Consider the following 17,397-nt stretch of genomic DNA (forward strand, 5'->3'; position numbering starts at 1 on the left):
TGTTGGACTGAAAATTGCAGGTCAGAGCTCCCAGCATCACAAAACAGGGGTGCTGGCACCGGCAGATGATTGTCACAGAGAGAACAGCTCTGACCAGTCAAAATGACGTTGAAAGAACGTCGACTTCACGTCAAAATCAGATAAAGTTGCTCAACCAGGACACCTGAAGAACTACATGAATATGCCAACGTCACCTGAAATTCATGGTTCACTTTGTGAGGTTAAGACTCGGAAAGAAAAGGACACACTCATGGAGTCATACTCTCTTGCGTTTATCAGATGAGTTCCTGAAAATCAGAACATGGACTGAGCATGATTTTGTTAAGATGGTTTCAAGATCAGCGTCTCTGTTCTGTGACAACAGACAAGTGAGCAGAGCACAATATAATCCAGCTGCTGCCTCATTTTCGCACGATTTCCTGGATATCACCAACCATTCACAACATAATTAAGTTAAACTAAGAATGATTCTGCCTCGTACAGTCCTCACAAGCAGCTACGGAGTTAGTAAAATGAGGTGTAGTATGTGAGTTTCCGCTTGTGCTGCTTCTCAAATGAAGCAATCAGGTCATCAATGATTTCCTCCCAATCATCATGCACTCCTTCAAGCTGGAAAAAAGGGCAGATATGTTAGCTCTCAAGTTTGACAAACACGAAGTGCATGCCTACCATGTGCAAACTAAGGTGAGAAATAGGGTATCGCAAGCTTGTCAACAAAAGCATGATAAGAATAGAATACACACATCAAATTCCATATTCCAATATAGCACTGAAAAATCAATTTACAATATACCATCAGTATACCAATATCTTTGCAGAACAGTTAGCAAATTAGGGATAGCATAAGAGAGCAACAAGGCATTCAGCATATTTATCACACCACTGATGTAAAAGGAAACTCCATTAAGTTGAGTGCTAAAGAATGTCCAAACACAGGTTTCATTTATGGGGATTCTAAGTTATTTTTCAAGGAAAAGACAAGTGTACAGACTTGTTCGCCTACATAAATGGTTGATGACATCACTTTATTTTTTTTTAAAATACCGATTTTAAAATAGGTATACAATGAAGACATGAGCATCCAAGCAGAATATCAAAATGTGGACAGGACATATCAATCCACAGAAACTGCTAACATAACACACATGGGAATATGGAATTCATGTATGACTGCACGGATGAATTCAATTTCTGGTATTTGAGATCATTCAGTATTCAAAATGTATTCACCCTTCTATAGAAACCTAGGGACACATGGAGGTGGTTAATATGCTGATGCCAGCCAAGTAGGAATGCACCGCGGAAGTCTTAAAAAGAGCAACATAAAACAGAAGGAAAAAGCTACCGCATAGGGTAGAAAGCAGAAAATGAGCAACATGTAGCAAATCCCCCACGAGGGCAGCAAGGAGAGCAATGTCTCTGGCTGCAGCAGCAGCTGATGATGGAAGGATAGACCTGATCCTAGCTAAGGTAAAGACAATGCTTAGGGGTCAGGTAAATAATACTATGTGAATCCACATAGGCCCAATGTTTTTTTATGCTACCTTGTTGGTGTTCTTTCAATACCAGCTTGGCATGTACGCGTTACACGGGAGTATACCCATACGGTAACAATAGCAATGTCAATCAAAGTCAGCAGGACACTTGGATTGGCTGATTGGCTATTATCATAATAAATCCATGCTATTCTTCTAACATAGTCTTCCGTGGGGCATGGAGCTAAAATCATGTGTGTTTGCCACTCCATGTTCTACTGACGTGAGAAATGGAGTCGCATATCCTGAAACGCCAACCTTTGGATCGCCCTGAATATTTCACATATTTAGAAATATGAGCGTTGACGTCAGCTCCATTGACCTTCATGGCGATTGAGATGCTAGACTTGAACAAGAATAGTTCTTTACTGATGGTTATTTTCTGTTTTATCACAGCCAATGAACCAGCTTAGCCAGAGTAAATTACCACAGCCTTTCTGTCCATTGCTGCATGTGGATTGGCTATGCAACTAGGATCACATATCAAGGATGAGGACAGAGCTATCAAGTGAAGGCCTAAGAGGATAATGTCCGTAAGAATATGTCAATTGCGATGGGCGATTTGTTTCCATTTCGATTTTTTTAATTCATTGCGCTTGCTTGTGGAAACTTACAAACTTGCACTGGGATTTAGATGCTTTCTTGCTTCATCGTCATTTATTACAGTATTTATTCACTTGAAAATAATATTTTCTACAATTTCAGATTTAAAGTATACACAGACCCCGTCCCATTTATCATGTGGTGTCCTAAGTGACCAGGAGCACTATAAATTAGTTCGTCACTATAATACGAATCAGCCTTTTTCTTACAGGATCCATTTCCGGAAAACCACAGAAAGATGTGTATTTATTGGAAATTAACAAACCAATGGAAGGAATAACTATGCATGCTATATTATATATGCTATGCCGTTTGAATACCTTCTGGCACAAATCTAAAGCAAGCTTCGCCCCAACACTGGCCTCTTCATGGTTATCTTTCACATCCATATTGATTATCAGCACACTCTTAAATAGCCTTGGCTCGCGGTTATTCATATCTGCACACACACAAATGCCAGCCAAAGTAAATACTAACACAACCATGTATTCCTACAGACTTACAGTGATTATACCTCGATGTATTTTGTAGACCAAAAAGTGCCCAACACCTGTTAGTTGCTTACCTTCAACTACTAAGTCAAAGACTCTCTCCTCAAAGGTGAGTATCATATCAAACACCCCATCGCCGGCGTTATCCTGCCACCTCTGTGGCGCCAGCTTCACGCCAATGTTCCTCTTCAGCATTGGCAGCAGGCCGTTCCTCTTGTACCTGGATGGGTCACAACAAATCCATACTGAGCACGAGAGAACATTGGCATCACATTAGACCAATCGAGAGAGGAAATATAACCGTTCCCAGATATCTCAATGTTGTAAGAACACAAACGAAAAAACAAGGGGAAACTCAATGCTGCAACTTTTTTTCGCCAATCAGCAAGATTCCATATCTCTAAATCAAACTGACATTTCAAAATCCAGAAGCAAAAACCTAGAATGGGGAATAAGTCGTAGGGATACGAATCCTATGTAGAAACCCCAGATATCGCACAGATCATTTGCACAATTTAGCTATATTCTTCCAATCCACCCTAGATTTCTTCTGAATCCCATCGAAAATCCTCGAAGGGACAGGCCGTAACAGTCGCTAGTTTCTTTCCAATAAGCCCAAGAAAAGCCTCAAAAAATTATCAGCAAGCAAGGAGCGATAGATTAGAATAGTACGGACAAGTCGGGGTCCTTGCGGCGGAGGTCCTCGTAGATGCCGCCGTAGGGGGTGCCGAAGTCGTAGACGTTCGGCTCGTGCATCGACGGGCCCGGGAGCTTCACCTGGGAGCCGGTGCCGTAGGACTCGACGTCGAGCGCCGCGCGGCCCAGCACCGCGTGCGCCTCCATGCTCCGGTTCATGTTCGACGAGCACACCATCGCGAACCTCCACCTCTTCTGCGCCGCCATCCCCGCTCCTCCGCCGCTCGTGTGCCCGCTGTTCCTCGCCGCCGGCAGGGTAGGGTCGGCCGTCGGGTACAGAGCACTGAGCCTCCACTTGTGCCCTCAGCCGAGTATGACGTGTGCGCGTTTGCTTCGAGATTCGGGCGCGAGAGCTGGAGCTAGGATGGGCCGGGCCGCTGCCAAGAGGCCCAAGACATTGCCATGAACGAGGTCCAAGACATTACCATGAACTTGTTCTAGGTCGACTCTCGACTCTCAAGTCAACCCTCTAGGTTTTTTTTTTTTTTTTGAACAAGGAGTGCCCCGAAGGGCAGGAAGCTTTTCATTAAACGCAAACGGTGGCGGTACAAAATGTTACAAAGGACCCCATAAGATCTAAAAATACATATAGATCCCTAGCATTTGCAGAAAAGACCTCACTAAAAGATGAAGAAAAGCAATGGGATCCTTCTCTTTCGCCGCCGTCGAGCCAGAGAGCTGCTACGCCGCCGTCATGCGAAGAGGCGGACGAAACCACTTGCCTCCACGCAGCCGTAGTATGCGACTGCAACCCTCAGGAAGAACCTCACAACGGAGGTTGAAACGCCGGAGTCCATCGCCGACAATTGGATAGGCCATGGAGTGGCCTTGGAGCTGCTCAAGAAAGTAACTTCCCACCTCCGGAAAGCAAAGAAAACACCGTCGTCACCATTTTCATCTTCCACCTCGCCTCCACGGTCGGCCAGGTCGATGTCGAGGATGTCAAGGGCGCACCTTTGCAACCCGCAGTGCTTATTGCAGGGGGCTTGGCAGGAGTAGCAAACGATTCCATCCCCCACCTTGGGGACTTGACATCGCCGCTGCTCGGCCATCCACCGGTGCCGCACCAACACACCAGGGACAGAGCCCCTGCTCATCTTCAACGATCCACCATCCTCCATCCGTCTTCCCCACCCCTCACCACCACGGCCGGCCAGTGGGAGAAGAACGAATAGAAGAAACATGGAGATCGAAGAGGGAGAGCAAACCTTGGGCTTATTGATGGAGATCCTTGGGGGAAGGTCGAGCGGCGCCATCTCCGACCGCCGGAGCTCCTTGCCGCGCCGCCTCCACCACCAAATACACCAGATCTTGCCCAAAAGATCAGGTGCTAGACTCCCAAACGACGGCATCCAGCCGAAACCACAAGAACTAAACCTATCTACAGAACCGGCGCCTCCCCCTCCCCATCTCCGGCCGGCAGCGCCGCCGGAGAAGGGACGGGTTCGGCCCGGCCGCCCTTGGTCAACGGGCAGAAGAAAGGATGGGGGCGGAGAGGGAGGAAGAAGGAGAGAGGAGCGAAGCTTGAAATGGATAAGCTCCCGTAGTGAAGTACCCTCTAGGTGATAGTTTCACACAAGTAGACATTTATTTTTTGCGAAACACTTATGACCGCAGATGCTCGCAAATATATGGATACACTCACCCCTATAAATGTATACACACACATCTACACCTATAAGTATCTTCAAGAGATTGAGTTCAAAAACTGATTAGTGGATCCGGAGATTGACAAAGTCATCACAAACATCTCACTATCGTCGTCTCCTAGAGAGAATAGTATTTCGTTTTTATAAAACACCAAAGTGTCACAAACTGATTAACTTTTTCCGCTTATCTTTTATGAGACTTAAAATGATTTTTATATATCTAATTTTAAATTATATGTTAAATTGGTAATGAATAGCACATCGTTTTTTGAACAATTTTTTTTTAACAAAATAGCACATCTTTTCATTTTTTCATTGAACATAACAAGTGTAAATATTCCCAAAGTTATGGTGTTTGTTCTAGTTGATTTGAAAGCTAAAATCTAACTCTAGGGTGCTACTATGCCCTTATCTCCATTATTAAACATGATATACTGCGTACTAAAATAGGCATGCCTTTCGATGTTGATAATTTGAAAAACAGGCTCATGATTTTTTACGAATATCGTGCTCGGTGGGAAAACAAAGCACATAGTAACTTCTTATTTCATTTTTGTAGATATATATTCGCATTAAAAATGCTACCAATGATACCAAGGTAAAATGCAAACTCAGCCGTGCCCGCGAATCAAATATTCTACTCGGAAATGCATATATTCATCTTGAAAATCCAAATCTTCAACTGGATATTTTTGTGAATCCAGAAGTTTAACATAAAAATCCAAACCTTATCGGAAATTCAATTTGGCTCCCGGGTGCGTATGCACCCTCTACCAAAAAATCATATTTCGAAATGTCGAAAAATTTTAACAAAATTTTTTACATGTACATCTTCATAATATATGTTCGTTCGTCAAGTTTCACAAAAAACCAATATTTTTTGTGGTCTATATAAAAAAGAGAAAACTTATCTTGTGAAAAGCATTATTTTTAGCACTGAGTTTTGTCTTTTTTACACACGACACATGATAAGTCGATTTTTTATGAAACAACTTTGTAAGCGTGTAGCACGAGAAGATTTACATGCGAATTTTTGGTTTCAATTTTTTTAAAGTTCAAAATATATGTAAGATGAATTTCAAAATACAGGGAGCATATGCTCCCATATTCCAAAACACCACTCCCAAACCTTATGCCTAGAATTGCATTTTTCTTTAAAATAGTTTTAAAGTTTTTAAGATGATGCCCAAAAACACTCACAGCTAAAACCCTGCACAGTTTCTTCCGTGTAGTTTCTGCCATCCGCCGGTCGTTTCCCAGCACAACGTAGGGTTTCCCCAGCTCCGCCCACATGGCGCGCGCCGCCGCCTCAAGGCTCGCCGCCGCCGCCGCGACCTCCTCGAAGTCGAAGGTGAGATCACGGCCCCCTCTCCCCCTCACCGCTTCTCCTCCCATCCAATCCCGACCCTCACGGCTAACCCATTTTACCTCCATGTCAGTTCGAGGGGTTCTCCCGCCACCTCGCCGCCGCCTCGTCAGCGTGGGGTGCCCCGTCGCGGCTTCCCGATCCAGGTCAACCGCCTCGCTTTTAGTTCGATACTTCCGCATGAATTGTCCGAGCAAAGCCTGACCCGGGGAAATTGTGCAGTGAGGGAGAGGAGGAGCCCAAGCTGGTGGTGCCCGAGCAGGTCGTTCCATGGTACGCCCTCCGCTGGATTTGACGTGTTCTGTACTTCTGTTGTGTAATACGAGTACCATTTTTCATGTTGCGTGTATACCAGTTTGTCATCCTAGGTGGTCATGCTTTAATTTTGGAAACTAAATTTCATAAGAGTCGAAAGTTGGAAACCGAAATTTAGGTTCCTTTTCCATCTGATGTGCTTCAGTTTGCTTATTTTTAAGCTTCTGTGGCGGTAGCTGCTCTGCTTAGTACATGAGATTATAGTTGCATGTACTCTGCTTGGTTTTCCTGTCACATTGCATCTCTCCTAGAATGCAATATTATATACGTTTCCTACTTGTTCACGACAAATAAACCGCTAACCGAACACCTAAGCCTCTCAACCAGGCGAGATTGTCACACTTCACCGCTATATTAGGACACAATAAGCTAGTGTGCCCAAACACCTAAGTTTCTAAAAGCATCTCAACTAAACGAGATTATCATACCATACTTTACTTCCGGAAACCAATGTCATAAATTTGAAAGTAGGATACCGACTTTTGGGCTCATTTCATTATTACTGTACTTTAGTTTGCTAAGCTTCATTGAGAGTAGCTCTTCTGTTTAGTACATCAATTTATAGTTGCATGGATAATTGTACTAAATCAGCGGTGGAACGGAGGGAGTACTTATTAGTGATTTTCCTGGCACATTTTATCTCTCCTGGAATGCATAATATATCCCTTTCCTACTTGATCATGGAAAATAAACAGCTAACTGAACACCTAAGCATCTCAATCAGACAGATTCTCATATTCACATCTACAGGAAAAATAAGCTAGCCTGCCCAAACACCGAAGTTTCTTAAAGGCATCTCAATTGAACGAGATTATCGTACCTTATTGCAAAGACGAACAGATCCTTATTGTTATTTGGCAAATTATAACTGAAGCCATGAATTCATATTCTGGCTCCTCTCAATCTGGGCAAACAGCATTTTTTCTATCGGTCCATACTTTATGATTCTTATGGGATTAAATGGTAAACGTATATGTGTCTGTGGGCATTGATTATCTTATTTATGGCATCTTGGTACTTCTTCTTTGCAGCAAACACAACCTATCAGCGTTAGCTGATCAATCTTATCCATGCTAGCTTGCTAGTCCAGTGTTGAACACTTTCCCTGATTCACAATGTCCTACATATTCAAGATTTTTCAGTTTGCAGAAGAAAAAAACTGTGTCTTAAATGATGGATATTGCTTTATACCTTCTTAGTAAGAAAAAACCAGATAAGTTAGACCTATACAGGGTTGTTTTGACAGTGCTGCGTGCGAGCTTCATAAAACAATATGGACACCATGTTTGCAGCAAGTTTTATAGAAACGATTGATTCGAAGATGCACTATTCCCGAAGTGGCTAACCAAAATATATTTCCCACTGTCCTTGCCAGGTTGATATTATCATGTATTTGAATATAATATATTCGTTTCACATGCAAATCTAATTGTCAGAAAGGTCGAAAGTTAGTTTTATCCATTTGTAACTCTGCCATTCATACTATACAAAGTTAAGTTATGCAGCTGATAGACACTGTATAATCTTCCAAGTGGCGCTCCTTGTGCTAACTGCACACAGAAAATAGCATTGCCAAATTCCCAGTGAATTGCTGATAATGTATTAAACGTAAACGGAAGGCTCATTTTCTTTCATCTTTTTTTTCCAAGTATGAAGGGCAATAAGTGGTAGTTCCATTTGACTCTAGCTTCCTAGTGGGCCAGTGAGCCTCTTTGATTCAAATGAATTCTGTAAGATTACAGTTCTTAGAAATTCTTCCTATACTGGTAGTTTAATCTGTAGGAATTAGAAGAAGTCTTAGGATTTTGTCATATGTGCCACTTTGCACTTGATTCCGAAGAATTTTTTCGTTGGGTCTAACCATTTAAACAAATTCATATGGCTAGTGACTTTATGTTTCTTATGATTTGATTGCACACACTTCGGTTTGCGAGCATATACGGCTCAATAGGGCAGGCCATGCCAATCCTGCACTTTTCCTATTTTAGGGTATCTGAAATCATGCAAATCGGAATAGCCCTGAAAGCTGGTCTCATGCTACTGGTATTAATAAGATAAACAACACTTAACCATGATAATGTTTAAAAGAAGTGTCCCTAGGTGCTCGCAGGCGTGCAGCAGCATTGATGTGGCAAGATAAGAAGATGTGAATCTGGTCGCCACTAGCACTGTCATTCCTGTTTAGTACTGTTGCTCATGCAACCGTGGTGGCTTAGTTGTTGGTGAGCCTGTTGCTGCTGCTCTCACTCAGTCGCCTAGGCGAGCTATGCGCCACGAAACGCCTGCCTAGTGCCTTTTGAACCTTGACCATGAGGATATATGATGTATGAACTACAGAAATACACAGAAATACAAATACTCCCTCCGATCCAAATCCATGATAAGTGTCATGGTTTTATTTCAACTTTGAACTAAAACCACCACACTTATTATGGATCGGAGGGAGTATTATATTTATGCTTGATTTCATCATTTACCAGCACCATATTTATCTTCACCCTTTGTCAGACACAAGAACTCTACCTTGCACTTTATATAGTGCAAAAGTTTATATCAAACTTACTTTTTAATTTTGATTTATGAATGTGATTACCTTTGCTATTTTTTGGTAAGTTTCTTTTGATTATATCTATGATAATAATTTATTTTACATGTTTTAGCCACAATGAGGGTGGATGCAAGGGATTACTACGATGTGCTCGGGGTGAGCTCGGACGCCTCTGCATCAGACATAAAGAAGGCATATTATGGGGTCTGTATTTTTCCATCACTTTGTCTCATACTCTCATTTAAGACTTAAGCTAACATTATGTATTAGATATAACTTGACTAAACTTGGTTTACATGAATCGGGCCCGTACCAAATAAATGAATATATCTGACATGTTTGGCATGCCATCTTATTCTTTTGTTAGCTTATTAGCTGTGCAGAAATGTACTATCATAACTGATTAATAACACTACCTCTGTCCATAAATAGATGTCTTAGATTTGTCTAAATTTGGATGTATCTGTACACTAAAAATATATATCTTAGATTTGTCTAAATTTCCGTCTTTCCTCTAATCAAAAAAAGAAAGAAGTATGTCCAAAGCGGGTTCAGGATCTGCTACTTCATCTTACGACTATTATTGGGCATAGCTCAACACGTTATCCCACTTGGTTTTTCTTCCTTCCGTTTGGTACTCCTTACACAGCGCCCATTTGTTTCTCGCTCGGAAAGGCAACGAAGTTAAGTTCAAAAGACCGCAGTGGAGTGGAGCAGCTGCGACACGAAGTTCCTTACCTTAGCAAAATAGAGAGTGTGCCGAAGCTTCTAATTATAGGCGGGCCTGTCCAGTAGCCTAGAAAGTATCCCTCGTACCGAGCCTGAACCGTGCCAGATTCTACTTTGTTACTGCCCTCAGCATCAACTGTACATGACTCAACACGAGTGATTAGCTGGTCTTCTCGAGTGCTCTTTGCAGCTTGGCCTCGGTTGTCTTCGGCTCCTCATTGGCTTTGTCTCTAATCCCCCTTCGGGACTGAATTCTCTCAAACCAAGTCCGGGTGAGTAGTCAGAGAAGGGAATTTCACTTCTGATTCTAGTCTCTGTGCTCTGTTCAGTTCAGTTCAAGATGGGAAAGTATTGCTTGTTTGGGGAGTGTGCCAAGGCTCATGCTGTGTTTCCCTCAACATCCATCCAGAGGGGGGCTAGCTCTAGAAGCCATTGTTGTCTGCACAAGACAATACATACGGCGAAGTCAATGCATCGCTTACATCTATTTATGGACGGAGGGAGTACTTGGCAACTATGTGCTAGCTGGAATTTTCCTTCAGGGTTAGATAGCCAATACTTAGTTGGGATTTTTTTTTTTTTACCAGAGCAGGTAAAATCGTTACACCTAAGGTTTGTAAAGTAGTTTATGTTCACTACTTGTGGCCGAGCTCTATTCGAACACAACAGCAGAAGCTTTCCATTCCCAGCTTTCAGGGCTTCTGCAGAGTAGATTAGCAAGCTGCCAGTACCCTTTGCAGAAACCAGTATACTGATTTCGTAAGACCTTCTTTCTGCCTCCCAAATAATGTATTTCCTGAGGAGGAAGACATTGTGGCAAGAACATCTTTTGTTGTCACACGACACTTGAGAAACAAGATACATTATTTGTCTTTCACCTTTTTTTAACCATGCCACCTGCCTATCTATCTATAGAACATGGCAAGAATCCAGAGTAATAAATATTAGATAATGCTAGGCCCTGATCACTGACAATGTTAGCCTGCAGTCTCTTCTTTAAAAGCGGTACATTTCATTTTTGCTACACTTTGTCATGGGACACACCTAAATTGAAATCACTAGTGCTAGTTTATGAAGCCAATTAGTATAGTTGGGCCATGATGCATAAATACTTAACTTTCCCACATGCACTTGTCTACTTCTGTACCAAGCAGTTTTCTTTTCCTAAAAAGGGCATGAAATACTTTTTGGGCTAGTAGAAGACCTACCTTTTCTCGATGAAGGCTTGCGAACGAAGATAGTGCCCCCTCCCTTAGAGATTGTATGTCTAGAGGGTCAAATTCTTCTGATCTGTTGTTGCGGATCAACTACATTATGTTCTTGATATCTGCATGTCGTTTGATCAACAATCTTCATGTACTAGATAATCTGCCGGGTCTCCTGTTTCTTGACATTTATTAGTTCGTCAAACTTTAGCTTAACTGGCATGCTTTTCCAGCTTGCAAAGAAGTTCCATCCTGATACTAATAAAGATGATACTGGCGCAGAAAAAAAATTCCAGGAAGTTAACCGGGCCTATGAGGTAGGGCATTTTAGTACACATTTTTTATCTGTTTGGTGAGCCATGTTGCATGCTATCTAAAAGGTTGCTATTGTTTGTGATTTTCTCTCAGGTTTTGAAGGATGATGATAAGCGTGAAACATATGATCAGGTTCTTAATTTTTTATGCATGAAAATTAATAATATTCCTATATAAACTCCATGTTATGTGTTAATTACTTAATTGTATATCTTGACGTGCTTACATACTGATAGCATTGATTTCTCTAATCAGTAATATTCATTTTCTATGATACAAAATAGTTAGTGCTTATATGTTAACTATAACATGTCGGCAGCTTGGAGTTGAAGCTTTTGAACGCCAAGCATCGGGTGGTGGCCCAGATGGTTTCCCTGGGGGCGGTGAGGGCTTTAATGGCGATAATCCATTTAATGATATTTTCGGTGATGTAAGATGTCCTTCGATTTTATTTAGTACAAGTAAATTACCCCTTGCACCATTTTTAGGTTATTATAATGTCAACGTTACTTTATTGAAGTCATGGATGAGGGCAGGGGTTTCTGCCATTCCATATAGAAGAAGAGAATTGTTCAGTTTACGAGACAAGCAAGACCAAAAACCATACAAGACTAGTTTAATTAGGGCAAACTGGGCAAAATCCACAACTCCACTGCCTCACACACTATCTAGCTAAGCTAGGTCTGGAGCGCCGCCATACAAAACAAACATGCAGCAATGAGCACTACACCTGCTGGGTCCCTGGCGCTGGAAGCCAACCTGCTCATGTCTCCAAAGTGACAACTCCAGGGAGGAAATGATAACAAGATTCCCACCATCATCCGATCTAACTAATCATGCTGCGTTATTGGCCGGAGGATCCGGAGGGTTGGAGGGGGTTGGGGATCCACGACAACGCCACCAAGATGGAGACAACACTCTTGACCACCATCATTGCTGGCACTGACAAAGGCAGCCAAGACGTTCCTCTAGAGTGCCACGACCACTAGCTTCTGTGGACCGCGCGAGGACAGTCCACCATGCTGCAAGAGAGTTGATGTCCAGATCCCCGCCACCCACACGGCCAGAGTAGCCACACCACTAGAGAGCTGATGCCCAGATCCCTGCCACTCAGGCGGCTAGAGTAGCCAGACCTACCTCCTATATCCTGGAGCTATCAATTTCACGTCCGAACTCAACACTCCCCAGTGTGGCCACGGCCCCTCCGATGCCCACCACAGCCTGGCCACGTCTGCCCATGCAGCCTCCCACACCGGGAGAACACAACCGCCGGCACAAACGCACCTGGTTTTCTCTCGGTGCAGTTCGAGCGCCCGAACTCAACACCCCTCTGTGGTCATGAGCACTCCGACGCCCACCACAGCCTGGCCACGCACTCCAGAGGTGGCCATGTCTGCCCATGCAGCCTCCCACACCAGGAGAAGACAACTGCCAGCACAAACGCTCCTGGTTTCCTCTTGCTGCAGACTGGTTGCTGCACCCCATAGCTCTGTCTCTGAAACCCAGTGCCTCTAGCTCCCGGGAGGAGGCCCCTGCCAGCTTAGGAAGCAGGGCCTGCCGCCACTGCAAGTCTAGGCCAGTGGCAGCAGCAGAACAGGAGACCGGGATGAAGGTGCTGCGCAGCTGCTCAGGTCCCCCCTGTGTTGCCTTGGGAGCGACATTGGGCTGTGATATGCAAACTCAAAATATGTGATTACCTTCTATGCAGGGACTTCAAAATGTAATTAGAGTTTTTTACTAAATTGGGTGTCCATGTAAAATATTTTGCTACATATTGTGCTTTTTAATCTAATTTAGTTCATTTTTTCTTTGGTCAAAAGCATAGGCTTGCATATACTTTAAACATATCATGTTGTAGTTCTTCGATTTAATTATCTGAATGGTCTTCCATCTTTGAGTGGCCAGGAATGATTTGATAATATCATTTAATATTCGTTTTGCCAAGTTTTCTTGCCCTCCATTTCTGAGTAAATTTTGTTGTTATATCATTTAATTTAACTATGTGAATCATCGCGCATGCCTCATATTTTTATATTTTGTCATGTCAACCAGATTTTTGACAGTGCGTTCACTTCAAGAGGGGGCCAAGATGTTAAGGTTTTAGTTGTTCTTCATTGCAACGGTTAACATTATATTACACATATTGCTGCAATGCTTATTTTCATTTCAATTGTAGATTCCTGTTGAATTGTCGTTCATGGAAGCTGTCCAAGGATGCAGAAAAACTGTTACATATGAGACTGATGTTCTCTGTGGAACTTGCAGTACGTGTTATCGCCGAACTCTTGAATTGTCCACACCCCCACCCCCACCCCCAGCCCTCTCGCTTTAAAGGCTCAAGCTTACAATTTGTTAATTGCAGATGGAAGTGGTGTTCCTCCTGGCACTGTACCTCAAACATGTAAAGCTTGTAGAGGGGCTGGTGTGGTATGTCTCCTTTTACATATTTGACAGAGTATTGTCACACCTAGATTACTTTCCTGACATTCAAATGTTGTCTTATGTATACAGATATTCTATCAGAAGGGTATATTGAGTCTTGAATCTACTTGCTCTCGGTGCGGTGGAAGTGGCAAAGTCGCGAAGGTACATTTGTGCTTCAAAGACATATTTTGTCTATGTGTTCCTCCACGTTTAGTTTGTATTGTCACATGACGTGAACTTGCTGGCTGTTTCAATACACAGTCACATCACTGCCATATGAGGTGAATTTTTAAAACTATTCCTGGTAGTAAATCCTAAAATGTTTGCATTATGCCAAGTACATGATATGAATTACTCAATATGAGTGTACACTAAATTGTTAGTCTCTGAACTTTCTACATATCATATATCTCTTATCTTGATGTTTCTAGGAGCCTAACTTAATCTGCTTCTTCCCATGTTACACTTGAAGAATTTTTGCAAGACATGTAAGGGTGAACAGCTAGTCAAGGGGAAAAAATCAGTCAAGCTTGACATAATGGCTGGTAAGAGTGACTCAGCTGTACCAATGCATTTATACACTTGATATATGTGACACTTAACTTGGTAGTATGAATTTGGGTATGTGGAACATCCGGGTGTGTTTGGCTAAGGTTTTGCTTGCCCATGAATTGGCCAATGTTGGCATAAAAATGCATACTAGAGTGACCCAAGGGGCATGCAGATGCCAAAAAATTGGTAACCTTGCATGTAAGGTAGGATATATTGTTTGGCCAGTGGCCACTAATCAAATATATCGTTTCTGCATATTTGTCTGTCGCTCTGCATGCTGTAAGGTGTGAACTTGTGGAATTGCAAGTAAGACAGTAACTTACCTAGGTGCAGATACCACTGATCCCAACCCAACTGACCTACTTGACACAATGCAGAAAGTAAATTTCCCTTCCAGTCTTTCCTTCATTTGCCTAAATGCTTCACCCGGTTGACCAGATTGATGACTTCTCTCTGCTAGCTTGCCCTAAGAAAAGAACAGTTCCAAAGGTATCTCCGATGGTTTTCTATTCCAAACACATGGGTTCCTAAGCAAAGAGAATTTCAATGAACGAGCACCACGTGCTTTTTTCTTTCTTTGGTTCAAGTCAGTGATATGTAGGCTCTCAGCCCTTACTTGAATTATCTGTCCTCCCTACAGAAAAAAAGCAATATTATACCTACTTTTAAGGCTCTCAGCCCTTACTTGAATTATTTGTCCTCCTTACAGAAAGAAAGAAATTATGCCTAGCGTAAAGAAGCTAATTTTAAGGCAATAGCTCAGCTCACTGTCCTATAAAATGTGTTTCTACTACTTAATCGTTCTTCCTTTTCTGTTAATATTTGAGTTCTCTTTGCTGCAAGTATGCATCAGCACAGGTTTATTTTGGAGTCTATGGAAATACTTACATTTTTTGTGTGTATTACATTATAACTGGAATACTTCTTCAGGAATTGATGACAATGAGATTATGAAGGTTCGTGGTCAGGGTGGTGCAGATGTTGAGCGCAATAAACCTGGTGACCTTTTTTTAACTATCAAGGTCACATTTCTTTTTTTGTCAAATTTTGAGTTCTATATGTCAGTTCAATCGGTACTTCGCAATTAAATTATGGTTCATTTGCAGTTGTTGCGCTAGTTAGTCGGGGAAATAATTCCATTAATATCATTTGATGAAAAAATCTTCATTTGTAAGTGATTTTGTAAAGGAGCCTTAATCCTCATTTTCCTGTTACAGGTCAGAGAGGATCCTATCTTCCGTCGAGAAGGCAACCACGTGCATGTTGATGCCATTCTAAGCATGGCCCAGGTGCCGTTCTAATCAATGTGTATCAGGCTTTATTAGTTAGGTTTTTTGAAACTAAATAAAAAAGTATGATGCAAATGTTAACATCATGCATCTATCCATATCTACTTTTGGTTGACAAGGAGCTCTAAAACTGCTTGGTATACAGGCTGTGCTAGGTGGAACCGTGACAATACCAACCCTCACCGGAAATGTTTCAGTCAAGGTATGTGTTGATTCTTTAGTAAATTCACTTTTGAGGGTTGGCACATGACGCATGTATTTTCCAGATGCTGCTATCTATTTCCAAGGCTTACCTTGCATATTGTATTACCTGTCCAGGTTCGCCAAGGTACCCAACCAGGAGAGAAGGTTGTCCTGCGTGGCAAAGGTTGGTCATTGTGGTCACCTAAAAGCCTAAAACAGCACCTTTATCTGAATCACACTGTTAATACTTTTTCACTCCTTTTCTTTTGCAGGAATAAAGGCGAAAAATTCGTCATCTTATGGGAATCATTATGTCCATTTCAACATCAGAGTCCCAACGTATGCTTCTTCGCCCGCCTCAACCAAATTCCAGTTCCACAAAAGAAAAGAGAAACAAAAAATAAACACTCAAAAAATCGGCATTTTATTTTCTGTGTGCTTTTGCAGGGAGCTGACACCACGGCAACGGGAGCTGATGGAGGAGTTCGATAAAGAGGAGAGCAACGATGGGGTGAGAGTTGCCGCTGCCTCTGGATGAAATTTTGTGCTCCTTATTCATTGATTATTGGCACACATAATAAGTCAGATAGTCCTGATCGAAGGGCGAATACCCATGAATGTTTGTAGGCGTTAGATGGTATGAGTTTTGCCTTGTATAATAACCGATAAGCCTATATTACTGTAAACTTCTGAAATATAGTCACTGACAACATTGTAACAACAGTCGGAAAACATTGTTTTGGGATTAGACTATCACTTTGTTTTCAAGTTTCAACATGAACAGGGGGAACAGATATATCTCTTTGAAGCTCTACAAAAATCGTGAATTCGTTGTACATGAAGATCACGGGGAACTATGCACTTCCAATGATCTGTATATTGCTGCTACGTATACAATCTGTTTTATATCGGACAGCACGGACAGCACGTACATTTCGACTACACACCTATTCCATTCGCACAGTCCATACTCCATACATCTGTGGAATGTTCTACTTTTTGATGGTGCTAGGCGTCCTTGGGAGCAACACTTATACAGCAGAAATCCACAAACGGCAGCTTGGCTTGAAGATAACCACAAGCTGTAAATTCTTATATGGATAAAAAATAAATTATAACCAAGAAAGATGATATCAAAGATGGAACTACTTAATCTCTTACACGATCAAGTTACTCGAGAGCTCCCTTTTGATATACGGATCCTATAACCAGATCTGCCAACCACACGAACCCGAAATCCTATCAATGTCTAATCTTTGCCCCGGCCATATTTACTTGAGGTTGATGATAACGATCTTGTCTAACTGAAGATGTAACATCTTTCTTATTTATGTTTTTTTACGAAGTTTTGCGAATAGCTCCTCATAATTCACAGGAGAGCCTCTATTTAGGCAAATTTTCACATATCCATTATCATCAAATGGATGGAAAGCTTCAACCACATGATCTCTTCTAGATGCTCATCTTGAATTTCCGCTTCAACTTGATCAATCTCGA

At 42.1% G+C, this 17,397-nt stretch overlaps 2 protein-coding genes across 2 annotated transcripts; one reads left to right on the forward strand and one right to left on the reverse strand.

Annotated features, from left to right (window-relative positions):
• Positions 1–288: 288 nt before the first annotated feature.
• Positions 289–3,609, reverse strand: LOC124654570 (RNA polymerase II subunit A C-terminal domain phosphatase SSU72). The gene is made up of 4 exons (XM_047193567.1): positions 3,306–3,609; positions 2,704–2,849; positions 2,459–2,577; positions 289–609 (listed from the first exon to the last, which is right to left on the reverse strand). The coding sequence occupies exons 1-4, from the start codon at positions 3,530–3,532 to the stop codon at positions 505–507; spliced, it is 597 nt and encodes a 198-aa protein (XP_047049523.1). The 5' UTR covers positions 3,533–3,609; the 3' UTR covers positions 289–504.
• A 2,656-nt stretch (positions 3,610–6,265) lies between these two features.
• LOC124656224 (chaperone protein dnaJ GFA2, mitochondrial-like) lies at positions 6,266–16,653 on the forward strand. Its single transcript, XM_047195006.1, has 18 exons — positions 6,266–6,325; positions 6,414–6,486; positions 6,563–6,613; positions 9,316–9,407; positions 11,371–11,454; positions 11,546–11,584; positions 11,772–11,882; positions 13,505–13,549; positions 13,629–13,716; positions 13,815–13,879; positions 13,964–14,038; positions 14,349–14,421; positions 15,359–15,450; positions 15,646–15,717; positions 15,863–15,919; positions 16,036–16,084; positions 16,173–16,239; positions 16,348–16,653. The coding sequence occupies exons 1-18, from the start codon at positions 6,266–6,268 to the stop codon at positions 16,436–16,438; spliced, it is 1,284 nt and encodes a 427-aa protein (XP_047050962.1). The 3' UTR covers positions 16,439–16,653.
• The last annotated feature ends 744 nt before the right edge of the window (positions 16,654–17,397 follow it).

The sequence above is a fragment of the Lolium rigidum genome, chromosome 5 (assembly GCF_022539505.1).
Source record: "Lolium rigidum isolate FL_2022 chromosome 5, APGP_CSIRO_Lrig_0.1, whole genome shotgun sequence".
NCBI classification, from domain to species: Eukaryota; Viridiplantae; Streptophyta; class Magnoliopsida; order Poales; family Poaceae; genus Lolium; species Lolium rigidum.

Excerpts from the sequence above, each read along its gene's own strand:
- LOC124654570 (XM_047193567.1), bottom strand. The coding sequence starts at position 3,532 with ATGGCGGCGCAGAAGAGGTGGAGGTTCGCGATGGTGTGCTCGTCGAAC. Across the intron at positions 2,578-2,703 it reads CTTTGACTTAGTAGTTGAAG|ATATGAATAACCGCGAGCCA; the intron begins GTAAGCAACTAA and ends GTGTGTGTGCAG. Across the intron at positions 610-2,458 it reads CTTTAGATTTGTGCCAGAAG|CTTGAAGGAGTGCATGATGA; the intron begins GTATTCAAACGG and ends CCTTTTTTCCAG.
- LOC124656224 (XM_047195006.1), top strand. The coding sequence starts at position 6,266 with ATGGCGCGCGCCGCCGCCTCAAGGCTCGCCGCCGCCGCCGCGACCTCC. Across the intron at positions 6,487-6,562 it reads GTCGCGGCTTCCCGATCCAG|TGAGGGAGAGGAGGAGCCCA; the intron begins GTCAACCGCCTC and ends GAAATTGTGCAG. Across the intron at positions 16,240-16,347 it reads TTCAACATCAGAGTCCCAAC|GGAGCTGACACCACGGCAAC; the intron begins GTATGCTTCTTC and ends GTGCTTTTGCAG.